Source organism: Spea bombifrons, chromosome 3, assembly GCF_027358695.1.
Source record: "Spea bombifrons isolate aSpeBom1 chromosome 3, aSpeBom1.2.pri, whole genome shotgun sequence".
NCBI lineage: Eukaryota > Metazoa > Chordata > Amphibia > Anura > Pelobatidae > Spea > Spea bombifrons.
In genome coordinates, this window is record NC_071089.1 from 93,271,509 (window position 1) to 93,296,580 (window position 25,072).

The following is a 25,072-nucleotide window of genomic DNA, read 5'->3' on the forward strand; positions in this document are numbered from 1 at the left end:
AACGTAGACGTATCCATAATAACTTGTGGTTTATGAATGCAAATTTAACAAGCCCCTCCCCCCCATTATGTAACCTTAAACACAAAATTAGAATTAGAAACCCCTGGTAACCAATGAGGGGACAGCAAGTGACCTTCTCTTTCCCCACCCCATGTGCTGATGGCCTTATAAATTGCTCCCTTTTACCCCGTACCTGACTATACAGATATGGAGGTTTCAATCGAAGAGGTTTCAATGATGATAAGTTTTTTTTGGCCGTCTCCAGATGATATTCATGCTTTCAGTGCAGAACACATATGTGTTATATGGTTGGTGAATAATAGACTTGCATTATGTTTATAGATCACCAGCAGATTCTGTAGCATTAGGAAATCCCATTGAAAAACATTAAAATGGACAATATAGAAAGCTGACAACTCTCAAAATGAAACAAAAAGCATCAACTGCCACCACAACAATCACCACCTTCCCTCATTATTAGCTGGGGTGGGGGTTTATTACATGGGAGAACTAACATCTCCCCCGGTGTCCAGTAAAGCTGAGTGACCCTCGAAACTCAATCCAGCACACTCACTCCAACACAGACTTACACACACACTCACTCTAACACATGCGCAGATGTTGCCCTAGGACTGCCCTCTCTGTGACATATCTGCCCCGATCATCTTCCATTCTGTTCCAGGTGGGATGGGGGGTAACAATAATTTAAAAACCACTCCTTGCTCATTATCATTAAAGTGCTAAAAAAGAAGCACTGTTCCAAAGGGCTCTTTTAGCTTAGCACCCACTTGACCACCTTGTGACTCTCTTTCTGAGAGTACTGCAAGGCAGCTCTCCAAAAATGATGCTCTAACCCTCAACGGCACCATGCAATATGCCCCCCCCCCGCCATGCTTCTAAAAACATAGATCTACAGTTCTCTGGCTGCTAGAGATAAGCCTCCTTCTGCTTGATGGAAGGCATACATTTAACCATTGCTTCATTAATTATTACTTGATGGAGTGCAATGGACAGATTTTTATCTACAACAACATAAATCCCTCTACCCACTGCTAAATCACTGTTGCTGGATATACAACACAATATGTTATATGTTTGCTTATCACATACGTATACTTAGACCTTTAATACTTATTATAATTTATTTGTCTATTTTAATGCTTATTTATACAATTGTGCAAAATTGTTAAAAAACAGAAGTTGTATATAAATAGTGTATTTACAGCTGTATCTCTTAAAACTACACTGTCCAGTGTTACAGAATATGATGGCGCTTTATAAAACAATAAATAATAATTGTAAAACGTAAATTGTAAAAATAATGGATTTATGTATTGCCTTGTCTGTCAACCACCAGGTGGCCCCATAATCACACCGAATCCAATTCTAATTCCCTATATACATGAAAAGCTGCAAAAAAATGTTTGTTGTAATAAAGAATTAACTAGTTATGCAATATTTCGTACACATCTCAAATCCCCAACATCATACCTAGGAACTCTCCGGGTCTTAACTGGAGACGTCAGGAGAAGCGCCACTTCTACGGTTCTCTGGGTCAACACCTGAATCCTGACATGCCCCACTCCCCGCCCATTCCCCCTTTAAATGGGGGTGGTTCCCACTGATGTCAACAGGAATGCCCGTCGGCGGGACGATCGTGACGTCAGCGGGGCAGCTCAACGATGTCAGGTAGTCCTGGTCACCAGGCCCGGACTGGGACAAAAAAATAGGCCCGGGCATTTCAGACTGAGCAGCCCATTTTTATGAAAAAACATATATGTACATACACATACATAATACTTGGTCATTCAACATGGGAAGCCTGAAGCCACAATTTAGTGTGACTAATCCTTGAAATAAATATTATAGAGTAAATAACACAATACTTTATCTTTTCCACTAAATGATTTCAGGGCCTTGAATGTTTTGTCCCCTGAAGTCACTACAAATTCAGGAGGGCGTTTTATCTCTGGATAACTAAAATGAAATAGTTTCTACTGTAAATTAAGGAAACAGATAACCAAACACACACGCCAGGACAGGCTTTTCCACACCGACACCCACAGACACCCCAGGACAGGCTCTGCCACACGGACACCCAAACACACACCAGGACAGGCTCTGCCACACCGACATCCAAACATACACACACCAGGACAGGCTCTGCCACACCAACACCAGACACACACCAGGACAGTTAAAAAAGAAAAAATGCTTCAGCACTCAACTCCCAGGAAGCTAGCAGGAAAAAAGGGACAGCATAAACCCTCTTGAAGTATACGAACACAGAAAAGAATCCCAGCACTCCAATCAGCTTCCAATCCTTAGGTTGCTTTATTCAGAGAAAGCAAAAGAAAGAAAAGCAACGTTTCGGCCAAACAGGGCCTTTTGAGGTTGACAAAGGCTCTGTTTGGCCGAAAGGTTGCTTTTTTTGTTTTGCTTTCTGTGAATAAAGTAACCTAAGGATTGGAAGCTGATTGGAGTGCCGGGGTTCTTTTCTGTGTTCGTACACACACCAGAACAGGCTCTGCCACACCAACACCCAAACACACACCCCAGGACAGGCTCTGCCACACCAACACCCAGACACACACCCCAGGATAGGCTCTGCCACACTGACACCCAGACACACACATCAGGACATGCTCTGCCACACTAACTCCCAGACACGCACACCAGGACAGGCTCTGCCACACCGACACCCAAACACTCACACCAGGACAGGCTCTGCCACACCGACACCCAGACACACACATCAGGACATGCTCTGCCACACACACACCCAAACACACACACACCAGGACTGGCTTTGTCACACCGACACCCAAACATACACACCAGGACAGGCTCTGTCACACCAACACCCATACACACACACACACACACCAGAAAAGGCTCTGTCACACCAACACCCATACACAAAAACACACCAGGACAGGCTCTGCTACACTGACACCCACACACACATACACACCAGGACAGGCTCTGCCACACCGACACCCAAACACACACACCAGGACAGGCCCTGCCACACCGACACCCAAACACATACACAACAGGACAATCTCTGCCACATTGACACACAAACACCAGGACAGGCTCTGCCACACTGACACCCGCATCCGGACGGTTTCACATGGGTATTGATTTATGTGATGGTCGCTGCCCCCAAAACAGCCTTCCTGTGGCATCTTTGCCCCCAAAACAGCTTGTCTGTGGCATCTTTGCCATCAAAAGAGCCTGCCTGTGGCATCTTTGCCACCAAAAGAGTATGCCTGTGGCAACCTGTGGGTTTGACCCGGAGATTGCCGGGTGAGCGCTGCTCCTCCGGTTCTCCGGGTCAAGACCCGAATCCTCCGGGTCACGGGAGCGGGGTCTTGACATGCCCTGCTCTCCGCCCATTTTTTCCATTAAATGGGGGTGCCTTCTGACGTCAGCGTGCAGTCCTGGCCGCATCCCGCAAGGGAAGGCTCCGGGTAGCTGGAGCTGAGAAGTTCCCAGGTACGCCCATCATACTCTCTGCAGTAGTTCTCCAAAACAAATTGGAGAGGAATAGTGCCTATTGAACTTGTCTTGAGATTGAGCCTCTCAACACATTTTAGTTGCAGTAGGAAATTGTGATGAGTGATTCCAAAATATGGCACCAACTACCCTTAGTACTTAGTGTCCTATAGTTTTATTCCAACCAGATAGACCATGGAAACTGTATACAGGCATAACCCACTTTTAGGACATTCACTTTTAGGACACTCACAAGTCTAGACATAGTATCTGCACAACCATTCCCCTGTTTACATACACTCACCTTGCAAGAACAGACGCACAGCAGCATAATGCCAGCACGTCAGTTTGTCTTTCAAGCGTTTTGTATATTTCAGGCCTTGGGCTACATAATGTAATGTCAGGGAAATGTCTCAATGTAGAAACTCAGTACTCTTACTGACATTGTGAAACAGTTATCCAACCCAAAAGAAACAAAGTATTTACATTAGTTTTAAAGGTAATGTTTAGCACATCACATTATCATCTTTACCAAATTTGCTTTCTCTCTTTCTATGGCTAACACGGTACAACTCTATTTCTGTATTTTATTTAGCCACCTAAATTACTGCTACTGGAAAACTACAAATATTCCACAGTTGTTCTTCAACCTATATAATATTTGTGTCCAAAATTATAGACATGAACTTTTGGATTCATTCAAGCATTATTTTTAACAAATGTTGCCAAATTTGTGCATTCATATGAATCTTAAGAAATGAAGGGGGATCCCTAAAGAAACAAAAATTAACAATAAACCTCTGCATATTTGTTATCTATTTGTTAATTATTTTGGTCCATTTTGGTGCCATCACAACCGGCTTTAGTTTAGCAGGGAAAGTGGGAAGGCACTGTGTGTAGGCAGGATAAACAGGAGTAGCCATAAAGTGGATGGAGAGTATTATTGGTTATGACAGTCTATGCCTAGTCATTTTCCTTACTTTGATGGATCAATTCATATAAATAGTCCAATTTTTGAGGAAATTCAAACCCATACCATATGGCTGAATTTGTTATTCAGCCAGTGCCTGCACGTTGCCACACTGTTGTTGCTGTCGCTCTATCGCTTTCCTTACTCCGAGGGATACATTTCAATAATTTGTTGAAATTCAGTCCCATAGCGTGCTGTTGGATGTGTCTATCCATTGGTGGTGGTGTTGCTTGATGTCCTGCAATGCAAAATCTGGTCTGGCTTCAGCCTTGAGATGCTGCTGCTGCTTGGAAATGCTGCTCCTCCATTGGAAGTATTGGACATTTTGATATTAAAAACCCTCTGAATTTCATCTGAACCAAAACCAAAAAGTCAGGAAACATGAATGTGCCAAAAATGAAACTAAACATGTGTCCAAATTAATTTTGCTCATTGTGTGCAAGTCTAGTACAGTATACTCTATGTTTTTGGGCCTTGCAGCATACAGAATTAATCAGAATCATGTGCTTGCTTTCTGAATAGTTGCAAAACAGAAAAAAATCATAAATGGATTAGACCAATTACTTTACAAGGATGTATGGTTTAGCACTTGTGATGTACAGTATGTGCTTTATGGTAATTTAAAAAGGCATAATGAGATGTGAAATGGTCTTAATTTTAATCTTTCAGTTGAGAATATTCAATTAAAAGATGAAAGATGAAATTATTTATACAGAAAACCTGCGGGCTGTAGGCATTACAAGAATGAACTATAAAGAGATTTAAAATCACGCAAATAATGTGATTACTTTCTTATAAATGTGGTCTTTCTAACACACTCCTTCAAGTAAAAATACGGAACCACCAATTACTTAAATACTTCTTAAACACAGAAGACAAAACATAAAAATGGTGTAAGCAGCATGTGAGGACTGTGAAGAGGAGCTGATCCAGCTAAAACTCTTACTCCCCTTTACTTAACTGCCCTTTGTGTGCTTTTGTACAGAGCAGTTTGAGGACTTTCTCGGGGGGGGGCGGCTTAATGGAGCGAACCTATAATCTGGCTAGGCCCTGGCTTCTCTAATGGTGCCTGAGTACAAGCTCAAGCACTTCTAGATGAAGGACAGAGAGAAGCAAACGGGGTTGTTTTTGTCTATGACAATTAAAATGATTGGTTTAGTAGAGAGAAAGGAGAGTTGATGAACAAGATGGAAGAGGAATAAAAGAGGAGGCAAGAGAATGAAGAGGCGAGAGAAGAAGGAGTGCAGAAAAAGGAAAGGAGTGAAAAGGGGGAGAGAGAATAAAGAGAAGAGAGAAAAGGGAAAATACAGAAAAGAGATAAGAAAAAAGGAAAGAGAAAATAGAAGGGAGATAAAGGAAAGAGAAAGTGAGGAGACAGAAGAGACAAATGAGAGAGGGGATCATCTCCACAGTCTACAAACCACAAGCACATGCGCATCAGGCAAACTTTCCTCCCAAACAGCAGCACAAGCATGCACATCATATCAACTCCCTCTTACTCACCCATGTCATTCCTCTCTCCATGCATTCTATGTGTGTCAAAGGGTCCTATGGCAAAAAGCTACTTTAACTTTTCTACTGCCCCCACCAGCTCAACATTTCCCAGGACATAAACAGGTAAATTGGAGACCATATTTATTCTGGGAGTATCCAGGTGAAAACAGGGAAAAGAAAAAATGTCGGTGCACTAAGCTAGTCTCAGGCTCAAATAATACAAATGTGTAATACCAGGCCTACCAAACAGGTGTAAGCACGCTGCAAGAAACAGTGTATTGGTTGTACAATGTATACAAAAAACAAAAACTGTCTGCGCTTCTTACCCTAATAAAGTTTGCAACAAATATATAAACATAATATAAATGAGAGGTTTTGGTTATATGAATTGGCCAAAGCATAATTAAGCTCACCCGCCACGTCAAGGCACACTCTCAATAGGGTGAGAACCTACTCTCACCTCCTACGTAGTGGGCACACAAAGCAGTTTATACTGCTACCAAAACCTTATTAATGTGTTGGGGGAGGTGCAATTAAACCTCCTCCCCATTAACCCCTGGACAGCAAGCTGCAACCAGACTGTAAGGAGCCAACAGCCTCAAATATGTGCAAACAGGGAAAAGAAAAAATGTCGGTGCGCTAAGCTAGTCTCAGGCTCTTGTTGGCTCCTCATCAGTCTGGTTGCAGCTTGCTGTCCAGGGGTTAATGGGGAGGAGGTTTAAATGCACATGGCCATACATAATTAGATGTACCTCTAAAAGTCTAAAAGACTTGCTTCAGTCAAATAGGATCCCTATGATAATTTTGCAAACCTAACACAGTGAACATTAAGATCTCACAGATATCAACGTCATGGATATGAATCCTGTGCTCTCCGGGGAATGTATCAGCATTGAAATAGCTCTGGGCAACTTTTTAATTATCACAGATCAAAGCAAACTACAAATATTTTGTAATGGAGTTTAATTAAATAGATTAAAATTAATATAAAAACAACATATTTCAGCAAAGAGAAAACAAAACAGTCGCGCATAATATAGCAAAAAGATAATAATCTAGCCAACATTGTTTACCAATTATAAATACAGAATCAAGAGTTTATTAAAAATGCACATTTGTGTTCTGCTTCATTTACAGAGTAAAATAAAACAATTTTCATTTATTAAATACAATTACAGACTTCACATAGTATTGATTAAATACAATTATTGTAAGCTACCATCCTTGAATAAATTAGTGAAAGTAAACTAAATCAGTCCTGTACAGACAGAATTCCATTTTGCATAAATAATTAAAGAATCTATTTCTTTTAAGCGTGTTTCCAGCAGCTAAACAAGAAACATCTTCTTTTAATTTCCCATTAAAAATTTATAGAAAAGTTTTAAATAAACTAAAATGACGACTATTTTATTAATATTAATTCTTTATTGGATGAAACCAGCACATTGTCAGGGTTAGGGCTGCAACTAACGATTATTTTAATAATCGATTAGTTGGCCGATTATTTTTTCGATTAATCGATTAATCGGATAAAAAAAATTAATGTAAATTTTTCATTTATTTAAAATAATTTACTAAACAAATGATGTTAAATACAAACAGCAGAATAAAAAAACTTTGATAATACATTTCTTGTCTTTATTTCCCAACCAGCCCCCCAATATATGCACATTTGAGCCCAGGCTTGCTACGCTGCCTCCCAGACATGCCATGCTGCCCCCCCACATCTGCCACGCCACGCTGCCTCCCACATCTGCCACTCCACTCTACCCCCCACATGCCACTGTGCCTGATACGCCTTATACCCCCTGAAACACCACTCCATCCTCCCCAAACATGCCACCCTGCCCTCCCCACATATGCCACGCCATGCTGCCTCCCACATCTGCCACTCCACAATGCCTCCCACATATGCCACGCTGCCTCCCACATCTGCCACTGTGCATGATACGCCTTATATCCCCTGATACCCCACTCCATCCTCCCCAGACATGCCACCCTGCCTCCCAGACATGCCACTTCTCTACCCCCAGATATGCCTTATACACCCTGATACACCACTCCGTCCTCCCCAGACATGCCACACTGCCCTCCCCACATATGCCTTATATACTGTATATGCCTCATACCCCCAGATATGTCACTTCACTGCCCCCAGGATTTAGATTCCCCTAAATTAACCCTAAACTCCCCATTAACCATAACTGCCCCTAAATTAACCCTTAACACCCCCTTAACCACAGCATCCCCTAAATTAACCCTAAAGACCCCATCAACCACAGCATCCCCTAAATTAACCCTAAACACACCATTAACCACAACTGCCTCAAATTAACCCCAAACACCCCATTAACCACAGCTGCTCCTAAATTAACCCTAAACGCCCTATTAACATAACTGCCCCTAAATTAACCCTAAACACCCAATTAACCATAACTGCCCCTAAATTAACCCTAAACACCCCACTAACCATAACTGCCCCTAAATTAACCCCCACCTCCCCTAACTTTCAGTAGCCCAAATATATATATATATATATTACATACATATATACATACATATATACATACATATATATATATATCTATATACACATACACATTATATATATATATATATATACATATACTTACAGTTAAATGAGTGTCACAGCCATGTGGTTCTGGCCTGGAGAAGGAAGGGGCGGGGCCAGTTGTCACAGTGATTACAGGGAGGGGGAGTAAGTAGGAGCTGCTGCTGTGAGACGGTGAGTCAGACTAAACGGATTATATAATGAGGGGGATTTTTCAGAGCGTTTGCTCTGAAAAAACCCTCATTTTATAATCGATAATAATCGATTCAACTAATCGATAATGAAATTCGTTGCCAACGAATTTCATTATCGATTATTATCGATTTTATCGATTAGTTGTTGCAGCCCTAGTCAGGGTACACCATAATCACCTCTCTTTGCCACGAGAAGGTGATAAGAGTATAACAGTAACATATTAGCAGAATAACCAGATGGGTTTACTCATGCATTACACATCACATATCTCATTCATACACACCACACTCAGCCACACAATAATGGTGTTTAGCAAGCAGAAAGTCCTTACTAAAAAAGAATCAGTTTAATAGATTTCTGCATTCTGATTAATATAAATTTGCGAGAAAACAAGGTGGGGCCCCAACGAAGCAAATGAAAACGAAGCAGAGAATTCAAAATTTTAGTTTGCATTTTGCAAGTTTTTTCACTTCCACTCTGTCTCAATGTCTCCATATCTTCTCTGCCAACCACTTGTGTGTCCTTGTCTTGCCTCTTCTTGCCTCTTCTTTTTTCCTTCTCCTTTCTTGGTCCACTTCTCTCCGCTATTGCTCTGTTACATGGGTGTACTGGAGTGCTTCCACAAAAGAGTAGAGCCACAGTGCCCAGTGAGGCACGCCGTAACTCTGCCCTTTTGCAGAAGTACTCCAGTACACCCATGTAACAGAGCAATGCAGATGTGTGGAGAAGAGGTGCAGAAACTCTTCTCTTTCTCCGCGGATCCCCCTGCATTATTCTACTCCGGTGTAGTATTTCAGCAACAGGGCAGAGCCTTGGTGCACACATTTTCTCCCAATTAGAGGTACAGGGGGAAATAACTAGAGAAGGTAGAAGAGACAAGACGATGCAGAGCTGCTGAAAAAGGAGACAGGGAGATTTGTTGTCCAAAAATGATACAAAAAAATGGTCTGAATCGTTATTGGTCCATTTGTTATAGTTTAATGTCACTGATGCTCCCATTAGAGAAGAATGCATATTAAAGGTACTCTGTTGGTAATTTAATTTGCATTCTTTGGTTTTAAAGTTAAATTAACTGTAGGTTGGAGTGAGTATGTGGTGCTAATTCTTGTGGGATGCAGGAAAGGGACAGGGATGGGTTGGAGTGGCGGGGTAGCTAAACATGAGAACAAGGTTAAGCCCCAGTAGGCCAGAAAGGTATATGAAGTAGGGAGAGACAAGGGATAAAACACTTAGTAATCGTATGAGTAACCAGGTAAATGACGGAAAAGAAGACTTTGCTTACTACATTTTAACCCCTTAAGGACAATGGGCGGTCCCAAAACCCATTGAAAACAATGCATTTTGAGCCCGTACATGTACGGGCTTCGTCATTAAGGGGTAAAACTCTACAGTGAACACAATCCTTCCAAAACTAACATGGACACACATATATATATGTGTGTGTATATTCATTTTGCCTGATGGGAACGTCCGGTAAGGTTCTTCTTTGTATTTTTAGTTGGTTTCAACAATATAATGTAGCATTTAGGAAAGAATATGCAAATTAACAAGCCAGCAGCCGATGACAGAATAGCAAAGATTTCTACTGCAGTTATATATTTACCGCTTGTACTCATGTAACCTGGAATAAAACTGATCCAAACCATTACAAATACCAGCAAACTGAACGTTATGAATTTAGCTTCATTAAAATTGTCTGGTAAATTCCTAGCAAGAAAGGCCAAAGTAAAACAAACTAATGCCAGAAGACCAATGTATCCAATGGCAAAGAGAAATGCCAGATCTGATTCAGGGTTGCACTCAAGAATTATCTTAGTTGTTTCGACTCTCGTGTTCTTTTTTATAGATGGTGGAGTAGAAGATAGAAACCCAACACAGATACCAAACTGAACTAAAGTAGTTAATACAACTAACACCCTTTGATGACATGGCCGAAAAAACTTCAGGACATTTTGGTTGGGTTTAGACATTGTGAATGCAAGAAGGACAACTAGGGTTTTAACAAGGATACATGAAATACATAAGACAAAACTTATACCAACCACAGTCTGTCGAAGGACACAAAGAGCAGGTGATGGTTCACCAATGAATGTGAATGAACCAAGGAAACAGAGAATAAGGGATATGAGCAGAAGGAAGCTCATCTCCAAATTGTGAGCCCTCACTATAGGGGTGTGCCTGTATTTTATAAACACCATGGTGACTACAACGGTCTGACAGATACCTAAAGCAGCAAATACGGAGAATGTGGTTCCAAGAGGTTCTTCAAAAGAGAGGTAATCTACACTTTTGGGCACACAGGAGTCTTTGTTCTTGTTGGACCAGTAATCTTGGGGACACTTCAAACATTCAGTAAAATCTAAGGGAAAAGAATACAAACAGTGGTACGCCTTGAAAAAACACATTTAAATTTATATATATATATATATATATATATATATATATATTATTGTACTATATACTATAAGGATATATGGAATGATTTATTGATCTAGAATCGGTGAAGCCAACAATATAGCACTTCAGATGTTACTAAACTATATCTCCCATGTCTCTATATAAGCATCTGGCCAATGCTTGGCAGACAATAATGCAGTTGTAGTTGAGCAGCAGCTATAGAGCATCTTGTGACTAACAATGATTGCTGAATGCATGATTATTCCATGCCACGAATATAATGCTTATACTTATTTGCAGCTTCAACAGTTCTCATCTGATCTGTACAATTATTTAAATGACCAAAAACACAACTATTTTTATAGGAAATAGTCAGAGACATACACAGGGGGCAGGACATTACCAAAACATATGTGGCAATTTGTGAATAAATGATCTTACTATTGAGTAAAGGCATTGTGAAAGGGAACAATGTGTTTTACTTACACAATTTATTTTGCTTAAATACTTTTGTTGTTTCTATTCACATTATTGCGAGTTTTTTAAGAATGTAGAGCCAGCATAAAAATACTGATTTATTTTGTGCTAAATCACAAATGATGCCTTTTAGACACGTTTGTGACACTGGAATAACCTAGCAAAAAAATATTGTCGAATTTTATATCACCTACAACTACAAGCCATACTAATTGGCTATAAGTTAGGACAGCCTCTAGAAGTGCTGATATATTATAGACACAAGGATGCCTGCTTTAGCCACATGGAAGTTTCAGCACTTCTCTGGCAACCGGATTCATGCAGTGACTACTGATAGGCAGTACAGACTAAAGCCACATGTGGAGCCAGGGTAGACGGGTTTTTTTCTTCTTAGTTTTTTTTTAAATGAAATAGTATGAGAAGAAATGTTCCTCTTGGCCATTTGATATTCAAATGTCCTTCTGGAATAAGTAGTACTTTTCTCTGTGCGTTATACCTGTCCCGTTTGATATCTCCCCTTCTGGACATGGAACACAAATGAAGCAGCATACGGGTTGACCCCTTATAACGCTTTTCCTGAATCCAGGCTTACAACTACTGCTGCATTCAGACAGTGGTGGCTGCAACACAGGAGAACAGACACAGGCGATTAGAGAACTACCGCGCACATACTCATTTACTTCTTCAGTAATAATGATGTTTACTGGCTTTCATTGTTTCCCAGTTTACGGCTGTTTGTGAGTATCAGAAAAGATGGAGCGCTACATCTAGTTTTATTACACAGATGTAATAAGATGAATATACAGTATGTATCAAAATGTTACCTGGGACATGTCTCCATTCCATATTGTAGCTGACTCATCAATCACCAGCTTTCGAGCGATTGTTGCACTGGCATCGTAACCACCTACTTTTTTATATCCAAGATAACCGTCGGTTCCTATCTGCCAGTTTACCACATCATATTTGCAAACCGGATCTCCATTTTGGTCAAAGTACAACTGCTTTCCGTCTTGATCCGTAAAGCGTACTCTCTTTAATGATTGCACCACCTGTAAAAAAAAAAAAAAAAGATTATTAGAGTTTTCTATAATTCTAATTGTTGGGTAAACAAATAATGAATGAACACATTTGATAGGAACTTAAGTTTCATTATCATAGGGGGTGCTGTTTAAGTTACCCATTCTAGGTAAGAATGTTGCATATTTTTTAATTGGTATTTGATTTGCAATCTAAAAATAATTGATATGATTAATATGCGACAGCTGTGCAGAGATCTTGTTGTTACTTAAAGTAGTTAAATGGACACTCCAGCCATCTAATGCATTTTAAAGCACATGATAACTGAGTGGTCTCTTAAAAATTTCATGGTCTCCTCCCCCCGAAATGCATGAAAGGACTCTGTGGAGGCCCCCCATATGCATTTGCCCCTTAAAGTTGTGGTTATTGGTCATATGTGCATGCAGTACTGATAGTAATTGATAGTAATTACATTTCTTATGTCATTTTCAGCTAAAGTCATTTGACGTTACCTGCCAAGGCTCCACATCACGTACACTTGCACATGCCTCATTTTTAATGGATCCTTTATTATTCCCACAGGTCAACAAGCCCTTGAGCGCATTAGCGATGGCAAATACAGCATTGTACACGTTACAAGTAATTCTCAGTTGTGACACTTGTGTATACGCATTGCTTACGGTTGACAGATGCTCGTTGCCAGTGCAGGCTGTTGAGTTGCTTTGTTTTTTTACATGGTCATCCCAAGAACAACCAAATGCATGTCCCCAAAACATTTTTAGGCTGTTATCTTCTGGGTCTTGCATTGGATTAAGCTGAAGCAGAAACTGGTGCAGGCCGGCAATGTTCCCCTCGGGTATTGCAAGTCCCAGCGTACCTTTGAAAAAACTGGTTTGATCTTTATTTAGTAGAAAAGCAGATGTGCTCCAACCTTCACTAGCTAGCCACGTTCGGCCTGTAATATTTTGCTCGGCTATTTCCCAAAACAATGGCAGCAAGTTAGTGTCTCCAGAAAAGATTATGATAACTTTTGCTGAAGACTGTTGAATGGTCTCAGCGATGGCCGAATACCTTTGCTTTGAATAAATTAATGGGATCGTCTCTGAGAATGCAATACAAGTTCCAAATTTTTGGACCTGTTCGGAGAATAGTTGAACTCCAAGGTACCCATAATCATTGTCTTCGGCCAACGTACCTACCCACTTCCAACCAAAACGTTCTACGATGGCAGCGAAAGCTGTGGTTTGAAAAGTATCACTAGGTATGGTTCGAAAGAAGGAAGGAAAATCCTGCTTATTGCTCAGAGTATTGATAGATGAGAAATAGCTCACCTAAAAGAAGAAAATAATGGAGTGATTTATATTTATATACAACGAAATATATTCACATGGTAGCCCTGTACTCTAGAACGTCCATGCAATGCATTTAATTAAGAGGTTTTTTAATTATTTCTTTAAACCAGTCAGCAACTTGCCTTGCTTACATCTTCTAAATAATGCAATTACCAGTGAGAGGAATGTCTTTCTTGAAAATCTTGAAAAGAAATATGTTAATATGTTTAGTTAATTGTTTTTCAAGTTGATATAGAGTGAAGAAAATGAATGAATATGAATGCCTTGAAAACAGAGTTAACAGAATAACAAACCTGAAAACGCCATCTGTTCTGCTAAAATATATTCTGAATTATGTCTGAATTGACGCCGTGAATATTTAAGCAGGATTTTCAAATATGAGAGACTCATAAGAAACACAGCAAACGGGATGCTACGATGTCATGAAAACCGAGCAGAATATGGAAGCGTTGCCTCCAGGTTGTGGGACCCTGATGACGATCTGCCATGTCACCTGAAGAGATTCTTGTGTGAAATGCAAACATTCTAGATCAAACTTCAAGAGTTCCCAAATATGTATAGCACACACGTTATATGTAACCTTGTCATAATAATTAAAGCAGGCTTAAGTTAATGGTTGGTGAATAAGGCACCAATGGGTAGTACATTTTATAGTGAGAATCTTATTTTTAATTTTACCTACATTGAAAATATAGTGAAACATATTAAAAAACATCACTAAATAATAACACTTTAATAATAACAAAAATGTAAAAAAGCAAACTCTTGAAACTAGGTTTGTTTAACTCTGAAAAATTGTTAAAGCTGTGGTAACTTAAATGATGGCTTTGACCAAAAATCCCCATTGCCTGGGACTAAGTCTTCCAGTTATATGTTATACAGCATATCATTTCTAATGAAGCAGGGTGTAACAAAATAAAAAATACGCTTTATAATACATATATTTCTTAAAATATGCCCATGTAGCTACATCTAATTGTACAGAATATTTGATGTATATATTAGTAGGATGTGCATGTACTTTAGTCCAAGTTACCTGTGGATAATGGTAAGTTCCAAGGATCCTTGCCATTGCAATTGATATTGCTGATGCAGATTCACCAATAACAGCAATTAATGGAGACTTCATCTGACAATGGTAGTTTGGGGTAGATTTGCCCAGCCCCGTAAGCATAGTGAATATCTCTCCAATTGTCATAGCTATATTATCACACGAATCATAGATGGCATAGCCTACAGTGATGTTTGGGAGAAGATACTCATTACGGTTTATCTCCTGGATTGCATACACCATTGCTCTGATCCAGCGGTAGCTCCTAAAATCAAAGCTTGAAACACAAGGGTTGGGTTTGGAATCATTGATTAATACACAAAACACCACATCATGTTAGGCATCTGAAAGCATAATTATAAAATACATAGTAATACATACATATACAGAGTGGTGATACTAGGACCCTAGACATATACCGTATATAGCCATACAATAAATACATTGACACTCACATACTGTATATAGTTGAGTGGCTGCCACTTAACTCACAAGCACTATAGTAGACCTCCCATTGATTTTGCATATATTCAAATTCAGGAACAATATATTCTTAAATCATCTTAACTTAACTGCGCTTATGCCATTTAGAAATTAATGTGAAAAGTACAAAATGCTGTGTATGCTCCAGCTCCCAGCACTTTCGTTCCTATCCACATGCATGACTTAAAATCCACTTTGAAAGAAGGAAATGGGTCAACCTGACTTTGCCTACAAAACTTATCAAACAGAGAAGAACTTATGAATAAAATCTCTACAATCTTGGTTTCATACAAACGAAAGAACTGTGGCTGCACAGTTAACATAAAACATAGATGTGAAAACCCCTTTAACCATTTCCCTTTATTATTTATTTTATAGAAATAGAAATATTTATTTTCATATAATTATTACATTTTAGGGTTTGTAATTTGCATGTCTATTTTTTTCATAATGTAATTTTATAACCAGAAAAGAACTAGCACATTCTTACAGTTTTATTTTGTGGCTTGTTTTATTTAGATGCAAAATAATTTTCAATAATAAAAACTAATGTTGAAAAGATTTTAACCCCAACATTAATCACATTGATTGCATTGATTTTTTTTTTACCAGAATGCAATTGTACATGATTGCATTTGTTTTGAAGAGTAAAGAGACAGTATTAACAATATACAATGTATTATGCAATATATATATATATATATATATATATATATATATATATATATATATAAAAGAAAGAAACAAAGAAAGAGTGGAAAAAGAGATAAATGAAATTAAATATCAGTTTATATTTAGGAAAAATATAAAATGTATAATTCTAATTTATAACTGATGTAAAATATGGTTTTGTTTAGTTCTAATCTGTGTATAATATGTCTAATATGGACATCAAGTTTTATAAACTGTATAAGTACATATTGTTTTTATATGTGCCAAATAATATCGGTTCTTTTAGCATTCTAAAATAAGTTGTATTATGAGTTTTATCAAGTTTTTATTTGTTTTTAGCTGTATAAAATGGGCAATCAACTCAGTTAAATGTATTTTACTATACGTTCACAGTTTGTTCTCCTTTGATATCACATTAATCTTATTCGCCGCTTGGTTTGGAAGCCAAACATTTTGCAGATTACCAATAAAGATAATATGTATATATACAAAATGTACTCCTAAGTTTATAGTTCTTTAACTTACCCGGCAAATGCGAAAAGGACTAGATCATTTTACCCACCTATTATCACATTTTTGGAAAACTGGATTTGAAGTGAACTTTGTAGTTGCTGTGCTGCTAGAACGCTGGACAGGAAAAATTCCTCCAATAACCAAGTCACCGGTCATAGATGTCCCTGGAATACTAGTGTCCTGCAGCCTACAAGAAGACAACTTCATTTCACATATACAAAGACTATACAAGAGGAACAGGCTGAAGACGTAACACAATTCTGGGTGAGGCAGCCCCATATTATTTAAATCAAGCACTATAGCTTACCTCTCTTATATAGCACCAAGAATGTCTATCATCTAATGTTTAATTGCCCAAAAAGTTTGTTTTTCTCTCCTTCTCAATCCCTAAAGGATGTTTAGATGTGTATTCACATAATGACACCTTTCTTTCCTGTCAATGTTCATTAAGCCTGATGAATCTACTCAAAAAAACAAAGTATTTTTAAGTTTGTGAAATAAAAATAACATGCAAAATGCATAAACTATTAAAGATGTGAAAAATAGTGGAGATTAGCTAATTTGTGAATGTTTCGAAAGATTTCCATTGGATGATGGTTTGTTTGATGGCCCCTATATATCAATATAAGTTCTTTACCAACTAAAACCTCTCCATTCAATCCATAAATCATATTAAATATTAATATGTCCAGTTATAGTTGTTATTCAGGTTGGACGCAAATAAACATATTTTGTCACTGGATCTATCAATCGATCTCTCTATCTATCATCATTATCTATCTATCTACCTATCTATCTATCTATCTATCTATCTATCTATCTATCTATCTATCTGTGGTATATATATATATATATATATATATATATATATATATATATATATATATATATATCAATGTCTATTCATTGTAATTCCTGGCACCTTCACATAAATATATACACGTACACCTTATGTGCATATATTGATTTAACTTTTACTAGTCACCTGGAATCGTGAGAATTGATGTAATAAAATTGAATATTGAATAATAGAAAGACAGTTTAAGACATATTCTGATAGCATTGTCATGAGAATAAGTTTAATTTAGCTGAAATCATTGCAAGAACAAATTATGTACTGTAATGAGACGGAACTTAAGTTGTTCCCCCAGTGGCACTCTGTGCTGTGTGTACAGCTGTAAGGATATAATTAATAAAGGATCTGACATTTTGTTGTATTTGAACAGGTGGGTTGTCTCTTTTGTGTACAATTAAAAGAGAATGACTTGTCCTACAGAAAGCCAGAAAGTTGAGAGGGAACTCCCAACATTTGTTTTATTACTAGTATTCGGAAATACCGTGCTTTCTAAAAATTCTCGTTTTTGCATAATACGCCTGTTTATTTGATAATGCTGAAGAGGCAAATCTTTTTTTCTGCCAAATACATATGTATGGCAGCTTGTACAACAGTGACAATGTGCATCATATGGACAAAAGTATTGGGACACACCTCTTAATTATTGAATTCAGGTGTTTCAATCAGACCCATTGCCAGAGGTGTATAAAATCCAGCACCTAGCCATGCAGTTTGCATTTACAAACATTTGTGAAAAAAAATGGGTCGCTCAGAAGGGCTCAGTGAATTCAAGCATGGTACTGTGATAGGACGCCACCTTTGTAATTAGTCAGTTTGTGAAATTTTATCCCTGCTAGATATTCCATGGTCAGCCATAAGTGGTATTAATGGAATATGGAAGTGTTTAGGAACAGCCACAAAGCGGAAGACCATGTAAAGTCACAGAGCGGGGTCAACGATGCGCATGGTGCGTAAAAGTCGCCAACACTCTGCGGTGGGAGCTTCATGAAATGGGTTTCCATGGCCAAGCAGCTGCATGCAAACCTCACATCACCCAGTACAATGCCACGGGTTGGATCAAGGGGTGTAAAGCATGGCGCCACTGGACTGTAGAGCAGTGGAAACGTGTTCTGTGGAGTGATAAATCACGCTTCTCTATTTGTCTGATGGGGGAATCTGGTGGATGCCAGGAGATGTTACCTGCCTGACTCCACTGTGCCAGCTGTAAAGTTTGGAGAAAGGATAATGGTCTGGGGCAGGGCCGGCCGAAGACTTAACGCCGCCTGGGGCGAAGTTTAAAACGTCGCCCCCGCCGACGTCGGGGGGGGGGGCGTTATTTTAAACTTCGCCGACGCCATAATCTACGATCCCCCCCCGGTACTTACCTTTAAACAGTCCTGCGGCGAGTCTCCCTGCTCTGCCACAGTGCCGGCTTGTAATGCTGAGCGCCGGAAATTGACGTCACTTCCGGCACTCTGCATTACAAGCCGGCACCGGGACCGAACAGGGAGACTCGCCGCAGAGGAGAGAGAGAGAGGGGCGCCGAGCGGGTAAGCGAAAACCACTCGGTGCCCCTCTCTCTCTCCCTCCTCCGCTTCAAAAAAAAAAACAAAAAAAAAGCGCTTGGGGCGGCAAAGTGCCGCCCCTTCTAAAGTGCCGCCTGGGGCAATTGCCCCAGTCTGCCCCATTATAGGGCCGGCCCTGGTCTGGGGCTGTTTTCAGGGTTTGGGCCCCTTACTTGCAGTGAAAATAAATCTAAATGCTTCAGCATACCAAGATATTTTGGACAATGCTTTACTTTTAACTTTTGTGGGAATAGTTTGGGGAGGGCCCTTTTCTATGCCAGCATGACTTTGCCCCAGTGCACAAATCAAGGTGCATAAAGACATGGTTGGATGAGTTTGGTGTAAAAGAACTTGACTGGCCCGCACAGAGCCCTGACCGCAACCCTATTGAACAGCTTTAGGATGAATTGGAACAGAGATTGCAAGCAAAGCCTTCTCGTCCAACATCAATGCCTGACCTCACAAATGCTCAACTGGATAAATGGGCAAGAATTCCCACAGAAACACTCCAAAATCTAAAAAAAAAAAAAAGAATAGAAGCTATCATAGCTGCAAAAGGGGGACCAGCTACATATTATTGTCTGTGTATTTAGAATGCAACTTCATAAAAGTCTCACTTGGTGTAACGCTCAGGTGTCCCAATACTTGGCCATGTAGTGCATCTTGCTGATTAACATCAACAGGGCTGTCTGTGGGTAAAAAGAAGACTTTTCCATGTAGCAGCGTCAGGTCCATTGCCAACGGTAGGAGTGGTTTATCTCGTGTTTGAGTCACTGTTGAGATTTCCCTTTCACCTTGACATGAGATGGCCACATACTATGGAAACAAAAATTTCCTTACTTCAACATATACTTTTGACTTAGAATAATAACATATCATAGGACGATCATTCTAATTTAAATTGTCAGCATATTGACTGCTAATTTGTCTTTCATGCCCCCAGATGTATAGATGTCTCAACCATTTCTACATATTCTCAGTCTGTTATCTTAGCCCAAATTACTAGACAAATGGCGCGACTCATTTTACTACCTGCAGTAAGTAGAAGAGCTGGACACTCTTTGTAAAAATTCGCCCAGCATGAGCACATATCCATTAATGCATTCTCACAAATCATTCAAGCAATTCATCCACACATTAATTCATTAATTCAAACAATTCATCCACACGTTAATTCATTCTCTCACTCATTCACACAATTCATCCACACATTAATTCATTATCTCACTCATTCACATAATTCATCCATACATTCATTCATTATCTCACTCATTTACACAATTCATCCACACATAGATTAATTATCTCACTCATTTACACAATTCATCCACACATCAATTAATTCACTCTTACTCATTCACACAATTCATCCACATATTCATTCATCCTCATTCTTTATTTACATTTTCTTACTACCTCTTTTCTTCTATCTACCCCCTCTCCCCTCTTCTCACTATCTACCCCATCTCCCTCCTTCTCACTATCTACCCCATCTCCCTCCTTCTCACTATCTACCCCATCTCATTATCTACCCCCTTTCCTCCCCTTTGTAGTTCACTGACCTTGCTGAAGTCCTGTGGGAATGCTGAGGCGGGTGGTGGCACAGGGCGGAGGAGACAGAGGGGCGCTGAGTGGTTGCTGAAAACTCTTTCATGAGCGACCACTCGGTGCCCCTCTCTCTCCTCCGCCTGGGTGCCGTACACATTTCGATTGGGGGACACCTGGGGGCACAGCATGATGTGGGGGGCATGCCCCCCTGCCAATGCCATACAGGGAGCTCACTCACATGTGCTACCTTAGTTTTGGGCTGGTTAGGGAGATCCGTGATCTCTCCCTTGCAGCTGCGAGGGCCTCTCTTCCTCCCTTCCTATGGCCCTGGGGGGATTTCTTCATTATCAGTCACCCCCCATGATTTCCTGGGGTGGATCTGTCCCCCGGTTCCTACGCCCATGCCCGTGGTAGGTCAGACACAGACACAAGTGTAGAGTAACGGTGTATGTGTTAGTGTAAGCTATTGGAGAGTGTATGTATGTATCTGAGTGTAATGTATGTGGCATTAGCGTTTGTCTGTGTTAATGTATGACGTTAATGTGGGTATTTATGTGTTTCAACATATGGCGTCAGAGTGTTAGTGTATTGGCGTGAACTTGATTGTTTGAGTCACTATACGCACTATACGTACATAACATATACATATACACACACTCTCTCCCTCAACTCCTCTCCTCCCTATCTTTGGGTGCAGCTGGCACATTGCCCTGTTTCTTCTCACCCTGTGCAGAGCTTTAGAAATATGGTAGGAGGCTATTTAATTGGTTTCCTGATGAATGGATCATGTAGCTGACAGGTAGGTAGGAGATGTTTGGTACCTATGAAAAAGTAATAACATGGGGACACAATCAACCCAGAGTTATTAACGTACAATGTAGTGTACCAGAAAAAAAAAAATTTAGGCCATAGTTTGTGGTCAGGCTTTGCAATCTAAATCATTGAGATTGCAAAAAAAAAAAGTGCCTGGGAGATTGCCCCCCCCTCCACGTAACACTAAATGAGTAGTCTAGTAGAGAAAAATGGTTCCTATCAAAATGAGGATCCGAGGGAAACACTTTGAAATCCCTGAATTTCTTTAATTACTTTTGACAAGGGACTTTAATTGTTTATTCCATTAGTATCTTAATACTGTTTGTATTTACTTTTTTGTATGTCTTCTTGTTGCCATTATTATTATTTTAGTATTAACCACTGTGACCATTTTACTCAGAAGAATATAAAATTAACCAGGTCTTTGAGCTCTAAGTTTGGCTATCTTTTATTGCCTGTTATAACTGTGGCCTTTTTGTTTTAAGTAAGGGCTTATATAATATAAATGAATAACTTTTTATAGCTGTCTGAGATCATGGAAGAAGGATTATAGAGAGATTTTTTACTTTAATCTTAGCTATACAACCTATAAAATATATTTGTTGATGCCATGCTCTTCTCTTTCTCTGCTACAGAAGCAGCACAGAACCATGTCCTTGCTTCCCTTTGATGAAGACATATTGTTGCTGCAGAACTAAACCAAGCAGTAAGGACAGCACAGAGTTGTAATGTAAACTCATAGAAACAGAATGGACTGTCAGTGATTTACACAACCTCTGATAACTAAACCCTGAAAAGCCTTATACAACCTCATGTGACATAGGTTTTGTGTTCAGTTAATCTATCTCTATTTGCATGTTTGGATTTGATGTTTTGTTAATTAAATATTAAATACAGCTAAAGTTCATGTTGTTGATGCCACTTGGCAGCTGAAAACCTGTTTTAGACCCTTTGTGACCAATGACATACAAAAAACAATCCTAAAGAACCCATGACTTACTTATATTGCGTTTGTGTCTGTCTTTGTGAAGTAGAGAGAGAACTGTAAGAAAACAGCACTTTTTTGTGCACCAAGTCCCCATTTTATTAAAAACATTTTTTCCAGTTTGATAATTTTTACATGACCCTAATGGGTTAATTTTGTGTGGTGGGTAGTTAGTGGGATATCTGTTAGACAGGGGTAGGTTTGGGTAGGAGTTAAAAAAAACATATTTAAAATCATATAGACATAGGGTGGTATTTTGTTCCCGGTAGTAGTTTACAATGTATATACCTGTAAAACTGAATAAAACTGTGAATGTGTTTTTTTATAATATGTGGGTACACAAAAATCGCAGTGCCACATAGAATGGAGAGTGTGAGTTCCTTCTCCCATGGTTTGGTTTGTTTGGTATTTGGGAGGGGTTTATACTAAACTTTTGTTTTTTATCTATTCTGTCTCTCACTATATATATTTATCTTGTACTTTACAGGTAGATACTTTACAGTGACACTATGTGGGGCCACTTTAATTTGTATAGAGCCCCCAAAGTGACCTGGTGTCCAGGTCTCTCTTAAATTGTCGATACTACCACTGCATCAGCAAAAACCATATTCACTGACTTTTATACTTTCTTACCCTGTTCTTCTCATATTGTCATGTGTATTTTTTCATGCTCCCCATGCTTAGTTTCTCTCCGTCATATTAAGCTCAAACCGCTGCCGTTTCCCACCATCAGAGCCGACTTCCACCTCACTCCCTATTTACTGTGAAATGACTGGATTCATATTGGCATTTTCTTTTTGGGGAAAACCAGGGCCTATTGTAACGCACCTATCGGCATGGTCATGTAGTGAAAGATAAAATCCGTGCAGTGGTTTTTTTTTCAGTTTCAAGCATTATCTGTCCATTCGTGGGAGAGAAAGGCTCTCCACGAGAACAGAATTAGCAGAAGCACCTTCCAATTTGATGGGATATGCGGCCCACCCATCCCAGAGACGCAGTGTAAGAGTTTTGCACTCTTGGCTCATGCTGCGTCTGCGCAGGAAATCAGCAGCTGGAGGCAAAAAGGCAGCAGGAGCCTCTGCCGCGGTAGATCAGCAGCCTAACATGTTAAATAAATATTCTATTTGTGTAAACGTTGTAATTTGTAGACCAAGCAGACAATAGCAAGGGAATTCTAAAACAACTTCAATAGTAAAAGTTTAATTACATCTTCAAGCTTTGCTACTTCAGCCTTAATTTTGCAATTCTATAGCTATTCCATTAAAATCTGCATATATTCTCTATTTTGTGAACAGAGAATTACATTTTTTGCACTAGAGATATTTCTCCAAATTCTGACAAATATTGTGACATGTTATTTATCGTTTTATTTCCCTATCCCCAAAAAACATTGTTCTTCAATATTCATGGTCGTCATACTTTCGAATAATAATTTTTCACCATTCAAGCCGAAATCCATCAGGTCTTTATCAGACTACTGCTGCATGCATGGAACATGTTTCTGCACCATGTGGAACACGTGTCCTCGGAAAGAGCATGCCGAATGTAGCCTGCCAGCAATGCTGTGCGTGTGCACACATTTTATAAGGAGCGCAGAAACAAATTTTTTGTTCATACAGGGCCTTGCCGGGAGCAGATTGGGCGGCCCACCGCTGGAGGAGCAAGGCCAGTAGGGAAGATCATGGATCGCACTCTAACCAGCTTCTGGCAATTGATGCAGAGTGTCAGGATACGACACCGTATCCCGGCTCTCTGCACAGAACACCTCACACTACTTGACTACAGAGAGGCAAGAGATGGGGAGACAGGGGACAGATAGATGGTATATTCAGAAAATGGAGTGATAAATAGAAATATTTCTGGTGCCATTTTTTTGCAATTATCAGACATATTGGAATAGAAATAGACTTCTGCTTTGTTTAATAATCGTTACAGCAATAACAGTGCGGTTGCTTTTGTCATCTCAATTGATATGGGTAGGGACATTAGATGGAAATAAATGTTTGTAGCGAACACATGCCAGTTGGATTTTTTTTTCATTAAAAAAAAAAATCAGTGTGTAAAAACGTACATATGCTACAGTGATGATTATTCAATGACCTTCAAGACTGAGGAACGGAGCAATAAAAAAAGAAATGGCTTAATGTGGTCTTTCAATGTAAATTCTTCAATTTATACAATTATAATAACGATGTCATAATTTTAAAATGTAATAAATAAGACTCACTTCATACAACTATGCATGCTTTGACTAAGATTTTTTTTTTTAAGGATTAAACTCCCGTGGGTAGCTTATAGTACAGGAGCCAAGAGTAATAGAACTCTGGGAGCAAGACTCATCTAAGCTGCCATAAGAAGTCACACGTTGAGTTTGTGTTGATCAGTGGAGTTCTTCTTTGGATATCAACCCACTGAACCTAAGTTTCCATGATTAATTTAAGAAAACGGATAGTCGTATAAGCTTAAGAGTTATTGGTCAGATAAAAAGAAACACAGAAGTCCCAAAAAGCTTGTGTTCGTCTGCGTCTTTTTTATGCTGGCCCTATATCAACTTCAACCAACAGCTCCATAAACACTTTGTAAATTGTCTGACAAGCGATAACTCATTTTGAATAGAACTTGTTTGTGA

General features: G+C 39.3%; 1 protein-coding gene and 1 long non-coding RNA gene across 2 annotated transcripts in view; one reads left to right on the forward strand and one right to left on the reverse strand.

Annotated features, from left to right (window-relative positions):
* Positions 1-7,566, forward strand: part of LOC128482769 (uncharacterized) — a 49,510-nt gene extending 41,944 nt beyond the window's left edge. The window contains exon 2 of the long non-coding RNA XR_008351015.1: positions 7,418-7,566. This is a non-coding gene — a long non-coding RNA (uncharacterized LOC128482769). The remainder of the gene's footprint in view (positions 1-7,417) is intronic.
* Positions 7,567-10,180: 2,614 nt separating this feature from the next.
* On the reverse strand, positions 10,181-20,802 carry LOC128484076 (extracellular calcium-sensing receptor-like). The gene is made up of 7 exons (XM_053460394.1): positions 20,660-20,802; positions 16,747-16,884; positions 15,015-15,306; positions 13,139-13,957; positions 12,431-12,658; positions 12,103-12,226; positions 10,181-11,091 (listed from the first exon to the last, which is right to left on the reverse strand). The coding sequence occupies exons 1-7, from the start codon at positions 20,800-20,802 to the stop codon at positions 10,181-10,183; spliced, it is 2,655 nt and encodes an 884-aa protein (XP_053316369.1).
* Positions 20,803-25,072: the final 4,270 nt, after the last annotated feature.